We start from the raw sequence: 21,710 nt of genomic DNA, 5'->3' as shown, positions 1-21,710 counted from the left end.
GTTGAGGTTTTAAGCTGTAGCGCATAATTCCTGAAATTTTTGCACAAGTATTGTCAACACAACCATGCCAAAACCAGGGTAAGCAGTCAATCAGTTCCTCCAAAAAAAGAACCTCTGCTCAGCAGTGTTCTGCATTATTTCCACCCCAACCCCTCTAACCCTATTCAGGATGCACATAAAGTGAATAATGGCAGGCAGCAGGCAGAAAAGACATGATACACTTGAGAAAACAGGGTGACAGAACTGTCTACATTGCAGCTACATCAAACCATTTTGGGGACTAGAACAGACCAATTAATAAAACAAAGCAATGAAGAAAGTCTTGCATTCAAAGCTAGTTGAAATCTGTCCTAACAAAAGAGATCACCCTAAGCAATCCTTGTCCTTAAAACAAAGCAAGGCATGTCTGGAAAACTAAAACATCTGTGAAAGCATCAGGATACGTAGGGCTGTTCCAGATCAGAAATGCAGTCAGGGCCAGCTCATACAACACATTAACACTCATGTTTGTACTGAGATTTGGAGCAGACAGATGCTTATTTGTCCCAGGGCAGCTGTCACAGTAGGTACTATTATGGCACTATACCATTAAGTGGTCTGTTTGCACTGAGCAGAAGTATGTCCACAGTCATCCGGGGTGCGGGACACTTAGAGTAGCATAACTTACGTCAGGGTATTTTCACCGCTGTTCTTCCTCTGAGGTAAAGCATCCTTTGTTGCACCAAAGTCAAGGGCATTCACATTAATATGTCATGTGTCCAAGCCCTAAGGCTAGCAATGGTGAAGCACCAGAATGGAGCCCCTGCTGCAGTGAGGAGAGAGCAGAGATAAACTCCTGTCCAGTTATCTGGAGAACATAACTGAACGCCGAAGAGTGGCTTTAAAAAAAACCTCCCAATATGTAAGCACAGCACATCTGGTGACTGGTAAATGCTGGATTCAAGCCCCTCAATGGCCCTGCTCTCCACTTCGCAGCATGCAGTTATTTTCAGGGGAGCAAAACAAATGCAACATCAGGAGGGAAATCTGTTACAGCCGGTGTGCAGTTGCGCAAATGACAACCCCAATTGCAGGGCAAGAACCTGGCCCCCAAATTTAGACAGAACTCGTCTAAGGTCCTGTATACACAACAGCTGCACTGCTTGAATTATGGCAGCCTAAAGGATGCAGTACAAATCCCCTCCCTGCACCACAGATGAGGTTATGTCATACAGGACGGGAACTAACGTGCCCCTATAACCATCACCAGTTGGAACAATAACGACCCTGTTAACCAGCAATGTTACACCAGTGCACACCGTGTATAGACAAAGCCTAAGAGCCCTCTGAATTGCTCTCTCCCCATTGTGTCGTCCAACAAGTTCCCGTGCAGTTTATTTATACCTCGGAGACTTTGTGTGCTACACGGACAATTTCTCACTCTCCCCTTGCCAGGAGCAGCGTTTCGTTCTCAATGACCGAAAAGGGTAAAAGGAGTCACAGAGTCCAGGGTAGGGCTTCTCCAGACACCAGGTATAGCTAAAGCGATGGAGATCCGGCCACGGCATGACGGCACCTGCAGGTTCTCTTTCCAATTTTGGCTGCATTTCAGCTGTCGCAAAGGGGCTCAGCAACACTGTTGTGGAAGGGAGAGGAACAAAATGGCATTTTTATGCTGATTCCAGGGAAGGATTTCATAGAGACATCCTTGCTTGATGCTACAGCCTCTTTCTTGATTATGCTTAAGAGATCCAAGGGAGAGGGCTGTACGCCAGCCCCAACAACAGAGGAAGGCAAACAACCCCGTACAAATGTGGCGGTAAAAAAAATAAATAAAAAAATTGCTTCCCGATCTCAGCAGCGGCCCCTAGACTGCACTGCGTGGTTAATAATGTCAGCGAAACCCCAGCAAGCATCTTCTGAGGGGAAAAATTTTAACCTTAATATGGATTTTTTTTTATACTAAAACACAGCGTCTCTCGCCTCTCCCCACCAGCCCTGCCAGTTAAACACCAGGGGATCTTCCTCTGTTCCAGTACTGGGAATCATCTCCCACTTCTCCGTAACTGTGAGAGCTCCTTCACAGATGTTCTGGCTTGTTCACCACACTCAGATGATCTAGACTGAGGATGGAAACCCAACACCCGCAGGTTCTTTAGACAGCTTTTAAAATCATGGTTCTTGTATCGTGTGCAGATTAAACAAAAGCAGCTAACAGGCTGACCTGGTGATAGTGATTTATGCACACACACACATTCAGAGCTTTACCCAAGTTCCTATGGATACATCGCTGCCTGTGCAACACCACGCAGGGATGCTCTGTATGTCAGTACATATTGCCGCTCTCCCAGGGAAAGCAATATTAACCTGCACTTCTGCTGGCTATAGAAATATATTGGGGAAAAAAACAAACTGTTCTTTGTGTTGTTTGTATTAGGGAATAAATGGAAGAAACTTCACAGACACAACGTTTTCAGGACTTTTTGGTCGCTGACAGATGTGGGAAAAAAACCCAATAAACTGCACTTTACTGGAAGAGGCAGCACATTAGTTCAACCCAGCTCTGCAGCGCCTGTAAAGATTGCATACTTCAGTGGGGCTTTTTGGCCCTGCTATTAAATAAAAGCACTGCTGAAGTGCCCGATCTATAGATGGGCGAGCTGGGTCCAACTACTGCGATGCCTCATGCTGGGCTCAGCGATGGGGTGCGCCAAGTTAAAAGCAACGTGTGATTTTTGGGGGGATTTATACATCTGCAAGCAGCCTTCAAGCCCTTTGCATCCAAGTATCTCATATTACTTGACAAACATCCAGGAGTGGCAGATGAATATCATCCTCCCTATGTGGCCGATACATAAAGGAAGCCCTAAGAAGATAAATGAGTTGCCCAAGGTGATGAAGACTCAGTGGCAGAGCTCCCTTTTTTAACCACTGACTCCACTAATGATATAGGGTGCAATTTTCACAAGGGCTCGGTGTTGGTATGACTCTGCTCCAAGTGGCAAGAACCCTACTGACTTCAGGCCAATGTTGAGTGTTTGAGAAATCCCAATATGTAGCCACCTCCTTACACGTTGCTCCATTTTACCGGTGGGCATCTTTTTGCCCCTTACCTGCCCGGAGTGAAAAGCCTTGTATTCTAGTAGGGTCTGGGCTGAAAGTTGGAAGATAGAAATGCATTAGAGAACAGCCCAATGGAAAGTGCATAAAAGTCTTGCATATTCCAACTGGTAAAATAAGCTTACCTGACCAGCGGTCATCACTAGAAAGAAAAAAAGAGGTAAGTGAGAAGGATGAACAAGAGATACTGCTTCAAAGCAGCAGGACAATAAAGCTCAGCAGGTGAGTCTACATGAGTCACTTTACCGTGGAGCTGATTAATCTACATGTGCGGCGCTATTAGACTGCAGTGAACTAATTAATTCTGCTGTGGGATAGTGCTGGCCAACACAAGTACGATCCTACAGTGGCATAGTTGCATATGGCAAAACGCAACACTGACTGTGACGGGGCTGGCTGTGGCTGGGGCATGAGGGTGCTACGGTGCGGGGGTGCTTGTTGGCTGGTCCTGCGCTGGAGCACCCTCGTGGCCCAGCCAGCCCCTCTGCAGCACGTTGAGCCAGGTCAGAGCAGCCCTGACTCCTGGGACCCCCTGCCAGCCGGGGCTGCTCCTCCCTGGCTCAGCGTGCTGCGGTCCCAGGCACACGTGCAAATGCTGTGCCAGGGAGCAATAAACTGTGCCGGAGTTCATTGTTTCACATGAATTGCACATGTAGCCCAGTTACAGTTAAAGTTCTCAGGTGCCATAAAAATCACCCAGATCTATACATTCCAGGACAGCTCTGGAAATTCTTGAATTTCAAAGGAATGGCACAAAGAGTAAATTGGATGCTTATCTTGCTGGGATCCTATGACCCCAGCTGACTTCCTGCCCTTTGGGCGGGGGGCTGGACTCGATGATCTCCCGAGGTCCCTTCCAGCCCTAATGTCTATGAAATCTATGAAAATCCTGCCAACAGTAAATTCTTCCCTCCCCAAAGCCTTGCTGCTTTGCTTTACCTTTGTACAGATACCAACACGCTGGCACAGTAAGCACAGTTAGGACACCTAGGACCCCAAAGGGCCAGACAGATTCTGCCCCTACACAAAAAAGGAATAATTTTAAGAACAAACTGTAGGAAGGAAGGAATCATGCAAGGTGCTACACAGAGAACACTGTTCATCATTGCCCCAACCAAGCCAGATTAACAAGTATGTGTTACAAACTGGACTGCAGAGGATTAAAGAACAAATCACAACTGACAGTCCAATAAGTTTGTGCCCAAGATCAATCTTTAAGACACTTCCTGGATATCATTAGCAAATGGAGCTAGAGGACTGGTTAGGCACTAGCTATTCATCCCCAGGTAATGGCTGGCAGTAAAATGTCCATTGATATTTGATGGCTGAAAACAGAGCTGCAAAATAACCCAATCGCCATTACAGTCATGTTATGGGTGATTGCTATTAATTTTTATTGTGGCTTCTTAACGTTTTCCAAGCCACTGCCTACTCTGTAGTTGGCTCCGTCCAAAAGAAAGACTCCCTTTTAAGTTGTCTCTTTTCCACTAAAGTGAATTCCAAAGAAAATGGATGACAGCCAAGGCTTCTTTGGTATCTCTCTTCCAGGACCGATTATATACTTGGAAGAACGGTTGGACCAGACTTCAAGCATCTAATGGTCTTCCTAAGGTTGACATCCAGTTGTGAGTTGTTCTCCACTGTCTCTTTGAGATCTGAGCTACAACACACAAATGCTACTAACCACATGGTAACATTAGTCCACGGGAAGTTCCTCCTTCCTCTGCTCCCCCCAGGCCATCATCAGAGCAAGAACTTTGCTCCTTCTACACTAGATTTATTGGTGTTATTAAACAATCAAGCCCTTAACACTGATGGGGGCAATACTGGTCAGAGAACAGATTTCTCCTCCACACAGACCGGCTGTTTTCTCAAGTGAAAACCCTACCTGTGACTCTCAGCATCACGCTTTTCTTGATCGGGTACGTCAAGCTTTGGTGGGCCACGTGGCAAGTGTATTTGAGCCCATCATCCCTGAGCGAGGCTGTAAGCAGGAAGTAGCTGGAGTAGCTGTAAGTCCCATTGCTGTTCTCCCTGTGGCTACTAAAGAGAACGTGGTTTATCACATCCGGGAGCATGCCTTGCTTCTTCGGCTCCCGAAACCACTGCGCCTGGGCGTCCAGAGGATAGAAGTTTTTAACACTGCAGACCAGCTTCTGTTCTTCTCCTTCCACCAAGGCCAGGGAGTCAGCATTGAGCATCACCGTTGGTTTTTCTGACAAAGAAGAAGTTATGACAATGCTGCATCTTTACATCAACTCTAACCCCACTCTTAAAAACACTCTCCATCTCCCACCAGACAGGAATCTTTCCATACCATCAAAATGGCATCTTCTGATGCCCCCCATGTCAAGGAGCTTATGCCTTTCTAAGTATAGCGATTGTCTTTTTTTTAAAAGGTGACCACTGTAGACGAGCTCAATGGTTTTTCTAAAGGATACACCTTTAGCAAAAAGCAGCGGCAGACTTTTCTTTGTCTCCCATCCTATGCGCTATTATATTTAATTCAAGCGATTCCACAGAAAAACAGTTAAATGGCAAGAAAGCAGGTCAAAGCAAGCCAGAGAGAGACCACAGGGCAACCAAAATGAGCTCCTGACTGAGAGCCTCTCAGATTCTCCCCCTTCACCCATCTCCAGCGGGCTCCTTCGGAAAGGCCAAGCAATGCACCTGGAGTTCAGGGTCAAGGCAAGTCTCTTCCTTATGCTGCAAAACAAAAACTGGCCTGCAGCTTTTGCCTCATCTCAATCCAGTCAAACGGCCTCCTTGAATTGCAAGGTATTTTGAGCACTCCCCGCATATGTTAAACCCTGCCCCCAAGAGCCATTACCTAGCACTTGCAGTCTGATGTCCTGCTCCCCAAGAAGTGAAGATGCAGCTACCGAGCACACGTAGTTTCCTTCATCTCTTACTTGCACCCCTCTTAGCAAGAGCGAGGCGTTTCCCCGGGGGATCTCAGCTAGGAACACCTCGACTCGCTTATCCTGATGCTCCACCTTCTTGGTGGAGACCTTGTAAGCAAATAAAACTTTCTTGCTTCCCCCTTTCCGAAGCAATACCCATTTGATGGTTAGATCTGCGTGGTGATCGACTGAGAAAGCACAGTTGAAGAGGACGTCCTTCTTCAAGCCTGAATGAACAACAGAAGGCCCAGCACGTACCAGGAACACGCCTCGGAGACAAAGCAAGAGAGACACGCGAATAAAAATGCATCTCTGAACCAAGAGCTGTATAGACTTCTGCATTTCTTTGAGTCTCAGACCAGCACGGCTACCAAATACATCTCTGAACCAATTTATATCTTACTTAGTAGGAAAAAGACACTACTCCAACTCTGCCAAGGACATATATTTTTGGACTTCAGATAAATTAATTTAACTCCTTTCTTTATACATCTGAACAATACACGTTTTAATGGTACAGCCAGCACTAATCAGCCACCAGAGTTTTTCTGCTGCTTAAGTGCCTTATGTGGGGTTGCTAAAGTCACTCATGTTGTGGAGTTGTAGAGCAGGGCAGGCTCCACACCTTTGGTGCTATGTAGCAGTGTGCTACTGGCTTGCTGGCCATCTAACTAGGATCACTACCACTCTACATTTCTTGGATTACTTTGGTACCTGAGGCATGCAATCTCTTTGCATGGCTTCCAGGCTTCTGGCCATCTTCCACTTTGTGGGTACTTGAGGATTGTACGAAAAAGACCGTCATGGTAAACTTGTTATCCACGTGTTTTATTGTGCCAGTGAACCATGGGTTTAATTCAGCAGGTCTGGATGCCACCCCTGGCCAGAGAATCTGGATGTTATCTGTGAAATATGGGCTAATCATACACTTGAGCTTGTTGATATCCCCGTCTGCATGCTGAAGAATATCCACTGACGACTCTGCATGAAAAAATACACATGTGGTCATCATAATCCCACCTAACCTCAATAAATATGCAGCAAAGAAAGTCCAACTCTTTATATACACCAGCTGCGCAGGGCAGGATATCAAATTCAATCTGGTGCAATCAGCATTCAGGACACAAACATATGCCATGGAAATCAGTTTTGCAAATGACTTCTGACACTCAGGATCTACCTTTATGGATTTGGTTTCAAAAACAGGACCCTTGTTCAGACCTGACATGAGTGAAAGAGGGCGCCTTGTTAACTAAAACTGCGGGCTCCTCTCCTTTGCTACTTCCTGGGGCCAGCGATTCTCCTTCTCAAAGGTCTGATTCTCGTCTCACTTGCAAACCAAGGGAATCTATGTGGAAATCGGGAGTGACAGTGGTATGGACAGTGTAGGAAGGACTGAAAAAAACCCCCTCCATTAGTTTTTAGTAGTCTCAATATTCCTAGTGGAGCTTTTGGTAGGTTGTGCAGTACTTGCTGCTGCTTTATTCCTATCACTTGAAAGGTAAAAGCTCCTTTCCCCTGTTTAGAGGAGCAGCCTAAGGCTTTAGAAACACACAGGTGGTGCATAGTCCTTTTACTGGCCAAAGGAAAGCCCAACCACAGACATAAAGCGTGAAACACGAAGAAAAGAACGGGCCTTATTCTTCAGAGGTGTTGCTGTCCATGGGAAATGCAGATGCTCACCCATTCTGAATACCCATTCAGAAATGGATGAGGATCACTTGCAGGAATTAGCAAAGGATACAGCTTAGCAGCCTGAATAAAGGGACATGCTAAGGGCTGCATTTTGGATAAGATCCATTTTACCAGGATAGGACTATTCTTGCTCTTAGAGCTCCGTTTTATTCAGGACGCTGTTGCTAAGATGTAAGTGTCTGCTACACTTGGAAGCAGTCACGCGTGAGCCACAAAATAAGCCACTGTAGCCGTGCGCAATGATATTGCTAAAGAGGAAATTCCAGTGGAACCGTGCTCTTTAGGAAAGTTTGAAATCCAGACCAAGGCTTGAGTTTTACAGATTAGATTCCTCTCTAACACATTGCTCCCAGCATGCAGAGCGCTGTGTCTAAGGGCAAAGTACTCCAAAAGGCAAATCTTTCTTCTGAATCCTCCTACACTGTTGTGACTAAGCCAAAGAGAAATCTCTCTTTATTTCCCCCTCTGTGTTGTGACTAACTTGATATGGTGATGAGACAACAGCACAAGATAACCAACACTCCCAACAGGACTTACCCTAATAGATTTCTCTTCCCACCAACAGCCTCTTTCAAAATGATTAATTGCTGGTTTGTGAAGTCACCTGAAGGCTGGTGTTTTCAGGTTAGCCTTGAGGGACACACATTACAGTCTGCCGTACCACCCACAGGGACCTACAGAAGGACCTCGGCCAGCATCTGACAAGGGTTTAGGTTCATATTACTTTTTCCGTAAGGGCAAAGCTGATACAGCTGATGATACAGGACAGCTCTGCCCACGGCCATCCCTACAGTACTGTTTTAGTGACCTCTATGCTAATCTCACCTCAACTGACCTAGAATATGGGGCATGATCACAGGGAAAGGGAAGCCTATAGGGTGAAGGATACATGGCCATGCCAAAAGGAGACCCTCTTGGCACAGTTGGCAGCTGGTACAAGGTAGGATGAACCTTGAGTACTAGTTCATATTTCAGCTTGGATCTGTTTTCACTTAGAGCTAGAGCAGCTGACTTCAGTGACAAAAACAGGGAGAAATTAAAAGTATTGCAAAAAGATCAGGCCTCAAGCTATAAGTTCTGCAACACCCTTTTAAGTCTGTCCGCTTAGGTTCTTCAACACCCTCATCACCAGGGGTTACCTGAGCACCCTTCCTTCTCCTTCTGCTACACTTTCAAATGCTGCATTTGATATCTTGGAAAGATGAGCCAGTGGAAGAACTGTCAGTGAAACAGTCTAAAAATGCATCAAATATGCACTCCAGAGATTTCAGATCTGTTCTCATTGTGCCCAGGAATGAACTGCACGCCCCTCTGTCTGTCGCACTGGTTTGCTGGAGAAATGACCGCTGGAGCAGCTCCGAGCGTGTGTTCTTATGTAGAAAACAATCTGATACAGATCAACGCCCTATTGTTGTAGAACAAATGCAGCTGCCTTATTGCAGGGGGTTGTGCTGCCATCTCCTGGGCAATCTCCAGCAGTCTCTCTTCATGTAATAAATTCCCAGGGGCTGAGCTGTCCCACAGCAGGACAGCAGGCTCCGATCACTCCTAGTTACTCAGTGATGGGGTTGGAATTACCAGCTCACAAACCCGTATACTGCTAGTTTAACCACCGTGGGAATCTTCCCACTCTCTCTCATGTAGACTATTATGTTATTAATGGTATCCAGGTTGTAGCTGTATTGGTTTAGAGGAAAAGGCAACCAGGACTCATAGCAGAGATGATATTTTTTATTAATAACATTGATCAAATTATCACTGACCCTTGCTGGCACTAGCTGCTTCAAGGAACAGTGCAAGAAACTCTGCCATTATAGGCAATTATAGGATTATCTGCCTCCATTCCAAACAAAAGATTGGTTTAAACCCTGGAGCATGCGGATTTTGAGCGTTTATTATTGCCATTCTGGATATACCTATTATCCCTATAAACAGACAGTCCTTTTTCAATGTTTCTAAGTTCTTGATCTCAACAGTATCTTGGTCAAATTGAGTGCCACAGTCCACTAGGTGTACAGACACCAAACTTTCGGAGTCCAGAATGAAAGGAATAATGAAGTACAAAATGTGTCTCTTCTTGAGAAACGTATTTCACGTTCTTGTAACTTTGGGAGAGAGAATTTCAAGGTCCGCTCCCTGCCCATGAATGGAGTTTTAAATTGGAATAAAGCTGTCTTGGTCATTTTTCCTTTTATAGCAGAAGCAAAAACTTACACTTCCATCAATAAACTTTTCTTGGTGTTTCCATAATTTTATGTTACGTTTCCATCATTTTAAAAATCCCTATAATGTCTTGCTGGGAGCTAAATGTAGCCACACTAATAATACTAATCCCTGAGTAAAAATGTATTTTGAATCATCCCACTGATAAAGAAGACCACACTTTGGTATACGACTTACTGCTACACAGTCTCCTCCTAGCCCTAACAGTCCATGGGCATAGTTTATACATGAGCAAAAAGCTGGCCCAGCGATGTGAAGGAGTGCATGAAATGATCAATGGCTCTGTAGATGCTCAGTCTCATTTTCTGTGCACCTGTCTGCACATGCATATGAAGTTCTTTTGTGCAGTGGTGTCTACTGTAGTGTTGCTCAGTTTCTCTCCCCTCACACTATGTAAGAACAAAAAAAAAGAGCATGCAGCATATGCTCCAGATGGATCTTTGACAGCCCATGCACATGCACTGCTGCTGCTTCATTTTAGGTCTTTCATTCTGTATTTGTCATCTAGTCAACAGCAGCAGAAGCCAGATTTACCAGGGACCACACTGGAGGGTTTAAGAAAAGAAAAGAGTGTTGTTCATTGATGCTTCAACCACTGAAAGGCTGTCTGGTCTAGTTAATGCATTTGAATTCCAACCTCAGCCAGGTCACAATCTCTTGTCTGTTTTCCCTACTGGTAAAATGGGTTTGATGACATTTGGCTACTTCCTGAAAGTGGTAGGGAATGGTCATACAGGGCTTTGCAGGCATCACGTCCTAGAAGGCCAGGCATAATCCTCTTCCTCGGTAGGATGAAATGGCAACTGCACTATCACATATAAGAGAAGCTGGTCTCAGAGATAGGGAAGCTACTGGTACAATGAAAAAAAGGTTCCCCTAGTACTAGACAGGTTGCTCATCTGGGAAGCCCAGTCCTCTTGCCGTGCCAAGAACACAACAAAGCAACAGTAAGACACCAGGTCTCTTTGAGAAGGGAGTAAAAGCAAGCTCAAAGGTTGTGCTTAAATAAGTATCACAGACTTTCTGACAATGGTGAATTAATATCGGCGCAGCCCCAGTCCCTATGCTCTGATACTGCCCTCAAGCCCTGGAACATGGGATCGTTGTCACCTTCCCTGATGGCTCCCTGCACGAGCCATCCAGGTGTGTCTGCCAGCATCCTTGCAGATCAGAGAGCCTACCCCTGCTTTTGGTTGGTTCAATATTCATTCTGCACTTATCTTGTATTTGTTCACATGACTCAAGTGTCTAAGCAGATAATTCACCTTTGACGATAAACAAGACTGCGTCGTCAGGAGGAGGATTTTCTGGATCATTTCTCTGCACATCGCCGTTTGATTTCTCTCTTCCCAGCAGGAGCCAGGCATCCTGTCTGTTGTACTTTACTTCACTCGATAACAGGATGACTTCTTGTGTCTCCAAGGAACAGAAAAGCCGCCTGCTTTGACTGAAGGTTGAACCTGCTGCCCCAACACCGTCATGGTGCCTGATGATTCCTGAAAGACAAGACGCACACAAGCAAATGCCATTTGAAAAAAAAAGAAATCACGCTGCTGGTCTCTGGGCAGTGAAATCTTAAAATTCAGTTTTTCCATGTGTAAGAAATGCACATAAAGCACTATGTGCTTGCAGTTTTAATAGATCCACTTGCTAGTATGTTAAATATAATAGAAATTGTTGGGTTTTTTTACTGAATTTTAGCAGTTGAGATAACATTAGGTGTTTTATTCACCTAGTTCTTTGGAGAGAAAAATAATGAAAGCGATTTACTTTTCCCCAAAACCATTCATTTTGCTTGATGGTCCCAGAATTTTAGTGGATTTTTTTTTTATTGTGCCATTACAAAACTTTACAATATGAAGGATAAGGAGGAAGAAACAACAGTACAAACAGCAAAACACCACAAGCAAACTGGGCATTGTCCACTTGCTGCTCAGAAAGCTGGTACAAAAGGAAAATAAAACAGCAGCATGCCAGAAGTTTGCCAATAAAATATTAATACTATTCAGCCCAAGCTTTCATGCCAGGACATGAAAGCATCTTGTAGACAATTCACTGAGCCTCACAACCCTCCTGCGAAGTAAGCATTAGCTTGAGTTTCAGAGATGACTGAACCGAAGCCCAGAGTTGTTGAACATTTTGTCAGGAGAGTCAATGGTAAAGGGAGGCAGAGCCTAAGGACCACGTTTAAGCAAGTGGGATCTTCTAAAGAGCTTACATGAGCTAACTACCTCTCCTTGACAGTCTCAGGAATTAGGCACCTTTATAAATCTGGCTCTAGCAGCACCTGCTCCCAGGTCCCTGTTAAACTACAGGTGTGATACAGGATTATCGTTGCTAACTTGCTTTGAATGTCTGGGATGGATTAGAGCAGATATTATTCTCCCCTACCTTTTTTGTAAGGAGCAGCAAAAAAAGATGGAAAGCTACAAGTTTTTCTTCCTCTATTTGAAACAAACAGTTCAATTCCCTTCTCTCTGACACTACCCGCTCCCCAGGTGCCAGGGCACCAGCACAGCCTGGCTTGAAGAGGTTTCCAGTGGCTGCCATGAGCAAAACCATTCATTTATCCCAGCTGCTGCGATGCCAAAACCTAGGGACCAGATTTTAAGCGGGGTGTTAGGTACCAAACTTCAAATACCTCGAAGGGGCTGATTCTTCAAGGGCCAATGGCTGTTTGCTACAAAGGTCCCTCAAACTGGACACTTGAAAAAGGAGGTATCCTAAACCGCTTACTACTTTTGAAAACCAAACGCCCCCCCCACCCTGGTAAAAGGCATTTTTAACTGGCAGCAGTTGCCTGCAGCTAACAAGAGAAGCACGTCAACAAGAAGGATCATCTCAGCTTTCCAACATCATAGAAATCATTGCTGGAAACTACATGCTCTGTTTTCCCTTTTGTTGCCATTGAGGGTTGACGTGATTCAGTCCCGTTTTACAAAGCAGGAGCGGGTGTGCAAAGAACAAGCAGGACTTCCACGTACCGGTGCAGAGAAAGCATAAAGCAAGGATACAAGTCCTGAAGTCCATAGCAGCATATAATTGTCCAGACACTCTCTGCAGCCCCTCTTTCTGTCCGACTGCTTCGGCTGGTCTTATTTTCACTTTCATTTCTGCTAAGAGGAGGCTCCTCTTGCTGTGTCACTGTGGGGCGGGATTTCCTCAAACCGTTGAGCTTGGTGAGAGCTCTGTTGAAAAAAAACACACCAGGTTTTACCAACAGGACTTGTGACCCACTGGGAAGTTTAAAAAAAATGCATGTGGCTGCCAAAAAAGCTAAGATTTCTCTTTCTGTTGCAAACAGATTATAACAAACCAATGCCAGTATGTTGCATTCACGCTGGTCTTCTGGCTCGCCCTGCCCTAGCGAGGGTTACAGGAGGACTTCTTAGCACCTGCTGTAATAAACCCCTTCCCGGCAAGAAGCCCTGCCCTATGTGAAGTCCTGATGGGAGTTTCTTCGCCTCTGTGATGCCTGAAATATCACCGGGCTTGCTAACCTCAGATATTCAAAAGAAATTGTAAGTCAGGCTCTGTAATGTAAACTTGGCTGACTTAAAGTGAAGGCATTTTAAATGCAATGGATGGTGTTTTCTTTTATTTGCCTTCTGCTGTGAGGTTCACATTTCTAAGCTTCTCCTTACAAGCAAGAAAGGGTTCCCCCACCCTTTTTTTTTTTTTTAAATGAAAAGAAAATCTACTTCCCTGCCACTTTATGGGTGCATCTACACGCACACTTTACTGTGGAATGGACTAATTAGCTTTGCAGTAAAGCATTGCCACCTACATGTGGGCTGGATTTAGGGCGTAGTAAATTAATCAATTGCACTGTAGGATCCAGTACTATGGCAGACTAATTTACACTGCTACACCGCATGTGTAGACAATGACTGGGCTGGCGGGGGCATGAGGGTGCTACCTGTATGCTGCCTACCTCTGCACTGTAGCACCCTCGTGCCCAGCCAGCCCCTCCATCATCTGACATCACCACCTGAAACTGGGGGCTGACCCCCTGGACTCCCTGCCAGCCCGGGGCTGCTCCACCTTGGCTTAAACTATTGTAGTCTGGGGTGCACATGCAGATGCTGTACTCAGGAGCAGCTAACTTCAGTGCAAACTGTGCCAGAGTTTATTTCTGCATGCTACTTGCATATGTAGATGCAGCCTGTTGGTTTTCGTCTTTTGGAGAAGATCTTCTTATTCATCGCCCAATGTCAGGTCAAACAGGACCCTGATCATGTCTAGAACTCCTTGGTCTTACAGAAATGCATTAACTCTCATATGATAGCCTGCATTCAATTATCATGAGACCTACAACATTTCCCTCAGGTATCCAAGGAGAGGATCAAGCATGGATTAGCTTGGTAGCTACTAACCTTCTGGTTGAAAGTTTCCAGAGTCATGGACCCTTTTTAGTAGCAGGCTGCATCATATTGGAGTAAAGCCAAGAGGAGACTCAAGTTATGGTGAGAATACTTTGCAGGTGCCTGACAGATTTTAGGTTAGACTCTGGAGCAGTCTTTGGTATTTTGAGCATTTAGGGATCAAGAACGGTTTTCAAAGTGATCACTTGGAAGACTGAAATCCTATGTCAATAGCACAGTAAACAAAGTGACAATAACTACCTGCCTCCCTTCCTTCCAGTATTGTGCTCCAATGGTGACTTCAATGAAAGTCAGACTGGCTTGTTGAGGCATTCCTTGAAACAGCAACTCCTCCCTTCTGCACAGAGCCTTACTGAGACCATTTCAAGAACAGTGTAGCCTATTCTCTTGTCCAGACTTAACAAGAAAGCTCAAAAATTGGAAAATGTTCAGAACAGAGCAACAAGAGTGATCCAATGGACATGATCTCCTGCCTGTGTTAAACAGGATATCTGATCAGAAAAGACCCTTCTTTCATTACAATTCATTGATCTAAGACTTGACTAAAGCTGAGGATCCAGCTCATAAATCTTAGCCTACAGAACCTATTCTAGCCTTGAACACTTGAACTTTTTAGTCCGATTCAAAAGCAGGGTAATGATTTTGCTACTTCTCTCTGCCCTCAATTTTCAAATACCATAACTTGAGTGAAAAATTTGATTAATTTTATTGCCAGAGTAGTGAAAAAGTTAAGGACATTGTTACCAATCAGTACATTATGAAAACAAAGTACTTTTAATCATAAAAACAAATCAAGCAATATGTTAAGTACTCTCTTCTAGTTAGCAATTAGCATACTACCATCCAGAGCGTTTAACATGAAAAGAGATAAGGCTCAGATAAGAAACAAACAAGACTGCCCCTTTGATGGGAATGACCCTGCTAGATAATATCCTAAACTCCTACATGCATTAAATATAAATTTCACTGGACTAGAGGAAAGAAAAAAAAGGTGTCTTGCAGGGGATGTTCAGGCACCTTGTACATCATTTTAGCTGAGATTATGAAAGGGACCTATATGGAGTGAGTGGTATTTTGAAGGTAACCCAAGAGTTTGGCCCCTTTCATTTCATTGTGCCTCCAGGCCACTGCTGGTGTGTTTCAGAAACAGATTAGCACAGTCTTATAAAGAAAATGGCTCACCGAACACTAGATCAAAAAGAACAGTGAGGAGTGGGTGACCCTGCACAAACCAGAGACAAAATCGCCAAGGTTAGGGGCTGGGGGGATATGAGATTAGAGTTTGAAACCTTCTCTGCTAAAAATCTGTAGAGATACGGACTCTCCTCCTGTTCAAATCACTGTATAATCTGTTATATGCAATAAGACCCACGTGAGGTAGGTATTTAGGTTTCATGAGGTAGCAGCTGGCACCGTCTCTGACAAAGTGCTCTGGCTCTTCATCCCACATTTAAGTTATGCTTCTGTAACACTGAACACTATCAAAAGCAATAAGAGCTTTAAAATCACAAGGCCAAACTCACAATTGGTGCTACAGATAGATCCCTGTTTAGCCATGTAATGAGTTTGGCCCATTGTGATGTCCTCTTTAATTCTGATGAGCTAACTGGGCAGAAGACCAAGCGCATCCCTAATAAGAGAGCAGGCTTCTTTCATTTACTCTTTTTTGGTTCATTTCTCTTTTCAAGCCCTTCTGCCCTCTTCTTTCTCCAGTTGCAGATCTCCGAGTAGCCACATGACTGGCATTTCCAGGCTTCCTCAATATCTACCCCCCGCACTTCCCTTTGTCCTTTCCAGTAAGCAAGGTAGTACTGGGCTTTCTCCTTCACCGTTGCTTCTTCATACGGCACCACCTCTGTCCCTAGGGGGACGCTGCTTTCCTGGTGGCTGTATTCAATTTTCAAGCAGTCAATGCCAGGGATGTCAGAGAACATCAGGTTCAGGTGCATCAGTTCCAGGAGGTCCCCAAAGGACGTGATCATAAATCCTATCTTCTGAGCGTGCTTCCTAAGTTGGCACCCAAGCAGCTGCTCTGGCCTCAGATGAATATGATTCGTGAAAACGTCCGGTTTCAGCTGTCCTTGAACCATGGTATCAAAGATGTATTTATACAAGCTGACCTGAAAGAGGAAAAAGCAGCCCGCATACTCAACAGGTGACCAAACATCTCACTACGGCAGAGCATACATTAGGGAGTGCAGCCATCACAAAGGTATATAGGTTGAAAGTAAATCTTCCTTGCAAATATCAGCCTTAATTCAAAATAGGAGTGCAATACTCCCTTGACGACTGATTGTTTTATACATGAGAATGCCCATGTCCATAAGTGACTGGAAACCCATCTACACCCGAAACAGAAGTTTGGCACACAAAACGGTCTAGACATAGATTGATTTAAAAAAAATAGCGGACCCAGTCTAAGATTTGCTCCTGACCAAAGGATGAACATGTGTTCTGTTCGCTACTGATCTAAACTATGCCATTTACAGAAAACCATGCAACTTATATCACTTCCACCTCGGGCTTTTTGAATGTCTGTACCTAGCTGCCACTTGCATATATATTGTTAGGTATGAATAGTTTGTTCAAGACAGCAGAGAAGTTGGCATAATGAGACTTCATTGACTTGAAATTTAAAGATGGGATTTTTCAAGCCACTCGGGGGCATCTTGATCCCCATTTCCTATTAACTCTTTGGGGAACTGTGCAACAACTTTGTAAAGACGCACCAGAAAGCAGATCTGAACTCTATGAATGGCTGGCTCTCGCAGTTCAAATAAGCTTCTAATTATGTGCAAACCATGCAAGTTCCAGAGGATTTAGTGGTGACAATTCATTTGTTGATATTCACCTCCACAGGTCGCTACTGAAATAATATCTTAGGATCCTGCACCTTGGGACATTTTGTATCTCACCACTTTTGGGAAAAGGCAAACTCAACCCTCTAACAATTTACTAGACAAACCTATGGAAATTCTCCCAAGAGAAGGACTGTTACCTCTGATGCCCTGGCTGACTTCCAGTTCGGGTCACTATATTCCAGCTACAAAAAGTTCATCTTCTAACTTCATCTGCATCTGCTCTCTTCACTTGCTGTTTTAAACAGCCATGTAATGTAGCTGCAGGGTGCCATGCTTTAGTGCAGGCTGTGGCTATCGTTTGTAGAATCATTTGTACAATATTTTTGGCACGGCAGGAACAGCACAAAGACAAAGTCATTACATTGCACTTCCCTGTTCGCAATGTGTTAGCTTAATATTAAGAAATAAGCAAGTGGGCCAAAAACTCCCTCAGCTGCTCGTGTCTGGGCAAGTATGCATCTTTGGATCCTCCTATGTAGAGATACATGAACATATTTTGCTCACCTGGAAATGATCTTTCTTTCTCTGTGCTTTACCAGGCATAAATGGTCGGCTTCGTGTTTTTAACTCATTCAGCTCCAGCTCTCCCTTGGTATTGTAGCAGAGTTCATCTATAATCCCACTCACAAAGACACCTTCTATCACTCCAAACACTGGAAGCTCCCGTACATGGCCACCTAATATAAAAGAGGATGTTTTCTGAGGCTAGCATGGTTTCAAGATAAAGACGATTCTCTCTTAAAGTAACATCAAAAACTTCTTTGAACTCTTATTACCGATGCAGCGACCTTTAGATTCCCAACTAAGAGAATTCCCTGTTTCCATGCCTACTGTGAGGTAGAAGCAAGACTTTTAAGGTCAAAAAATGTTTTTCACTGGACCAAGCTGTACAGCTGGGAGAAAGAGGAGACAAGCTTTTGGGCTTCAAGCCCTCTTCATCAATTCTGGAATGAAACAGTCAACAGGTCAAGCTAGGTACAAATTGTAACAATTATCTTAGTTTAGCCTGTGTTAATGAATTTGATCACCTACCAGGGAAGTAGGCAACCATCACCTATTCAGCAAAGGAAGGCTTGCAGAGGGAGAAGTGAGCCATAAGATCAATGCATCTGTTAAATCCATAGTTTTTTTTAGCAAGAAATGCAAAACTATCATATGGATAATGCAAATTTAGAGATGTCCACCCACAAGAGATTGTAACAGCACAAACTCAGGTGTCTGAGGGTGCATACACATTCATTAATGCCCCTTAGATACTGCACAGTAAAGCCAGTGCACAGTATTTTTGTGACGCTTACTGCGCATTAGCTTAATAACACTGCGCAGTAGGCTATTAGCATGGTTTTTAACCGCCATGCTACAGCACAGCCTAAGTTAATGCGTAATAATCTTCTCGTGTAGATGCACCCTGTGTGTCATATTGCTCTAGCAAAAGTAGACAGAATTTTGTGCAATCATATTAACTAGTGATTCCCAACTAGAGTGCCTCAGGGCGTGGGGGGATAAGTGAGGTATAAGGATATCACCTAAATTATATCTAGGTGAGGTATAAAGATATAATCTAAGTGAGGTATGAGGATATAATTTCAGGCTTGTCCCTGCCTGAACAAACCCTGACTGCTCTGCCCCTCTGCAAGGGGATAAGCACTGTAATATATAAATCAGGATTTGAATTTGGGTGCCGCTCAACCCACAAAAGTTATCGAGGGTGTTTCAAGTCCAAAAAGCCTGAGAACCATTGACATAAACAGTCATAACCACTATGATCATCTAGCCTACCTCCTCTATGATGTGAAGCAAAGAGTGATTCTTGCATCGTGCTCAGCAATTTGTGCCTGATCTAGAGCAGAGGTGGACAAGCTGAGGCATGCAAGCTGCAAGTGGCACAGGCAGCCTCTGCTGAGAGCCATGTGCCAGATCAGGGAGCAGGGAACATAGAGAAGATCAGGAAGGGAGCAGAAATCAGAGCTGCAGATCTGGCGTGGGAACCTGATCAATGGCGCACAGGAAAGAGGCAGGGCTTACCTTGTGTCACACCTGCCAAAAAGGGTGGCTCCCACTGATCCAGAACACGTCTGTTAGGAAGCTAGATTTAAAGGCTGCAATTGCATCATTGACCCCATGCCCTGATAATCTTCAACAGCTAATTACGTTACTATTACAAACTTGATGGTTTTCCCCATCTAAACATCTTGGATGCAAAATATGAAGTCAAGCCAGCTAGCTTTGTTATCCAAATGGAATGAAAGTCAAAACTGAGAAACAGCTAAGCACCCACCGAGCAGCTCCTCCAACAGAAACAGCGAAAGACTTCATTTGAAAACTTCATTTTGAATTAAGCTAAAGCCCCAGCTGACATACTTCCTGCTTGGCAACTGCTTTCCCTGTTGTCATTGCTTTCAGGAGTACAATTAACTGGTTTACATACGCATTGAGTGCAAAGATAAAAAAAACTGCCAGCATCTTTTGCTGGCTTACCTACCTGCTTGAAGGACTGGAATCACTGAAAGAAGATTCAGTATTTTTATTGCCCAACAATCTTCCCTGCTCGTAGTAGGTATTTTTACCAGGTCATGGACTTCTAGCTCTGATTTCAAGAGGAAAAAAACACAATAATTAATATTTTAAACATGGTACCATTGTGAGGCTCTTGGCTGAGATCAGGTCCTGTTATGAATGGTACTGGCATGACAAAAGGCAACACCAAAAAGGTGTCAGTTTAAATAATCCAGCTGAGACTAAAGTCTAGGGACACTTTTGCAAATCTCTGGGGATGGGAGAGATAGTGCTTTAATAAGAGTGGCTCCAAGAGCTGCTCTAATTAAAGCGCCACCATGTCTCCTGTATCAGCATCCCTGTACTTACAAACAATGGCAGGGGTGCTTGAACTAAAGTTTGTCAAGTCACTTTTAGTTCAAGTGCCCCCGCTGCCATTTTTAAGTGTGGGGACACTGATGCATGGGACACCAGAAGAGAAACAGGCATGAGAGCCAAACCATTCGCCTTGTGTCAGGAGCAAGATCTGGCTCTCCTGACTTCCTGTGAAAATGAAAGTGTACCATGAATTCTGGGAAAATGCGATCAAATTAAGCTGTTTTCTTTCTTTCCCCCTGCCAAAACATATCCACTGACTGTGGAAGATTCTCTTTTCCCCCACACTGGTTATCTACAGACTAGAAGGAAGCATATAAAGATAGTTATTGTAGGGCCTGCTAAGCAGCTCTTTAAAGCAAGAGTGGCAAACTTGCTTGGCTTGAGCATCCCTATGCCAGTCCGCAGGCCAGGCTGGGACAGCCCCCCTACGGAGCAGCCACGGCACTGGGTCCTGCCTGTCTGTTGCACAGGGTGCACACTGGCCCAGGGTCCACACTGCTCACAGGCTGGACCTGGCACTGCAAGCAGCACTGGGGGTTGGTCCAGGGTGCTGCAGGCAGTCAGTGCCCCGGACCCCCAGGGCCTCGTGGGCCATGTGCACAGCCAACACGTGCTGCATGTAGCGCACAAGGCTGAACTGGCTGCGTGCACACCGCACTTGGCACTTGGCTCCATGCAATGCCCTGCACTCTGATTTGGGGTTCAGTGCATAGACTGCGTGCCCTGTGTCCACCCAGCCCCCTGTACAGCATGTGCCGGCCTTGGAGCTTGCTGTGGTGCGTGCCGCCCACGGCACTCAGGGTGGACCAGGGGGACTGGGGCATGGGCTTCAAACGGCAACCCAACCCCACCCCCGCCTGGCAACCCGCAGGCCAGATCACACGGCTGGACCCAGCCTGTCCTGTGAAACCTGCTTTTAATCCCACCTGCTTGTCACCCAACACAGGGGCGCTCGCAGAAGGGGGCGGCGAGGGCGCCCCACGTGCCCTCACCTCTGGCCAGATGGATGCTCTTGCCCGTGTCCAACAACGCAGCCGTCTCCGGTGCCAGCGGCCGCGGCTGCTCCATCCCGAACACCATCTGCTGCTCGCACCAGCTCTGGCCGGCCAGGCCGGTCACGCACAGGTACCGCAGGGCGCACCTGTCCAGCGGGCGCTGCGCCCGCTTCCGTTTGCCCGCGCCGTCGGGGCCCCTCGCGGAGCGCGGCTCCTCGGCCTCCCTGCAACGGGAGCCATTAGCACAAACCCTCTGCCCCGAAAAAGCAGGGCGGCCCCCCCCCCCCGCAGGCACCGCCCGGGGCAGGGGCTGCTCCTACCGCGGCTCCTCCGCCTGCAGCAGCTCCGAGTCGCTGAGGTCCGAGAAGCCCGCGGCATCGGCCTCTGCCCCCGCCATGGCCCGGCCCTGAGGAGAGAGGGAGGGCGGAAAGGACAGACGCGCGGCCCGGCCCCTTTCCCTTTCCCCTCGCGCAAGGGCCCGTCCCGGCGCGCGGGGCTGCGCAGAGCGGCTGCGGGCCCCCAAATCCCGGCGCGCGGGACGGCGCCCCGCTCCGCACGGGCTCGCGCTGGCCCAAGGCAGGCGGTTGGGCTTGGGGCCGGAGCCTGGCGTGCGCGGACGAACTGAGCATGCGCGCAGCTCTGAGGGGCGAGGGGGCAGCCGAGGCCGGGTGCGGC

The 21,710-nt window shown here is 45.9% G+C and overlaps 2 protein-coding genes across 3 annotated transcripts; both read right to left on the bottom strand.

The window, feature by feature from the left end:
- Positions 1–1,536: 1,536 nt before the first annotated feature.
- Positions 1,537–13,044, bottom strand: LOC109317090 (tapasin-related protein-like). Its single transcript, XM_019545559.1, has 9 exons — positions 12,905–13,044; positions 11,186–11,416; positions 6,717–6,983; positions 5,930–6,271; positions 4,988–5,314; positions 4,039–4,119; positions 3,225–3,241; positions 3,093–3,133; positions 1,537–1,620 (listed from the first exon to the last, which is right to left on the bottom strand). Exons 1-8 carry the CDS (start codon positions 13,029–13,031, stop codon positions 3,119–3,121), a joined length of 1,407 nt encoding a protein of 468 aa, XP_019401104.1. The 5' UTR covers positions 13,032–13,044; the 3' UTR covers positions 1,537–1,620; positions 3,093–3,118.
- On the bottom strand, positions 13,017–21,456 carry EXO5 (exonuclease 5). Of its 2 annotated transcripts, none has more exons than XM_019545562.1 (5): positions 21,356–21,456; positions 21,033–21,259; positions 19,649–19,753; positions 17,671–17,843; positions 13,017–13,108 (listed from the first exon to the last, which is right to left on the bottom strand). In XM_019545562.1, exons 1-5 carry the CDS (start codon positions 21,430–21,432, stop codon positions 13,037–13,039), a joined length of 654 nt encoding a protein of 217 aa, XP_019401107.1. In that variant the 5' UTR covers positions 21,433–21,456; the 3' UTR covers positions 13,017–13,036. The 2 variants fall into 2 exon arrangements, with proteins under 2 accessions (XP_019401107.1, XP_019401106.1); XM_019545561.1 differs by lacking the exon at positions 13,017–13,108 and adding an exon at positions 14,991–16,425 and having other exon boundaries at positions 21,356–21,447.
- Positions 21,457–21,710: the final 254 nt, after the last annotated feature.

Source organism: Crocodylus porosus, unplaced genomic scaffold (assembly GCF_001723895.1).
Source record: "Crocodylus porosus isolate Cpor-Errol unplaced genomic scaffold, CroPor_comp1, whole genome shotgun sequence".
Taxonomy (NCBI): domain Eukaryota; kingdom Metazoa; phylum Chordata; order Crocodylia; family Crocodylidae; genus Crocodylus; species Crocodylus porosus.
Note: the sequence above shows the minus strand (reverse complement) of the source record. Positions and strands in the feature narration are given on the sequence as shown.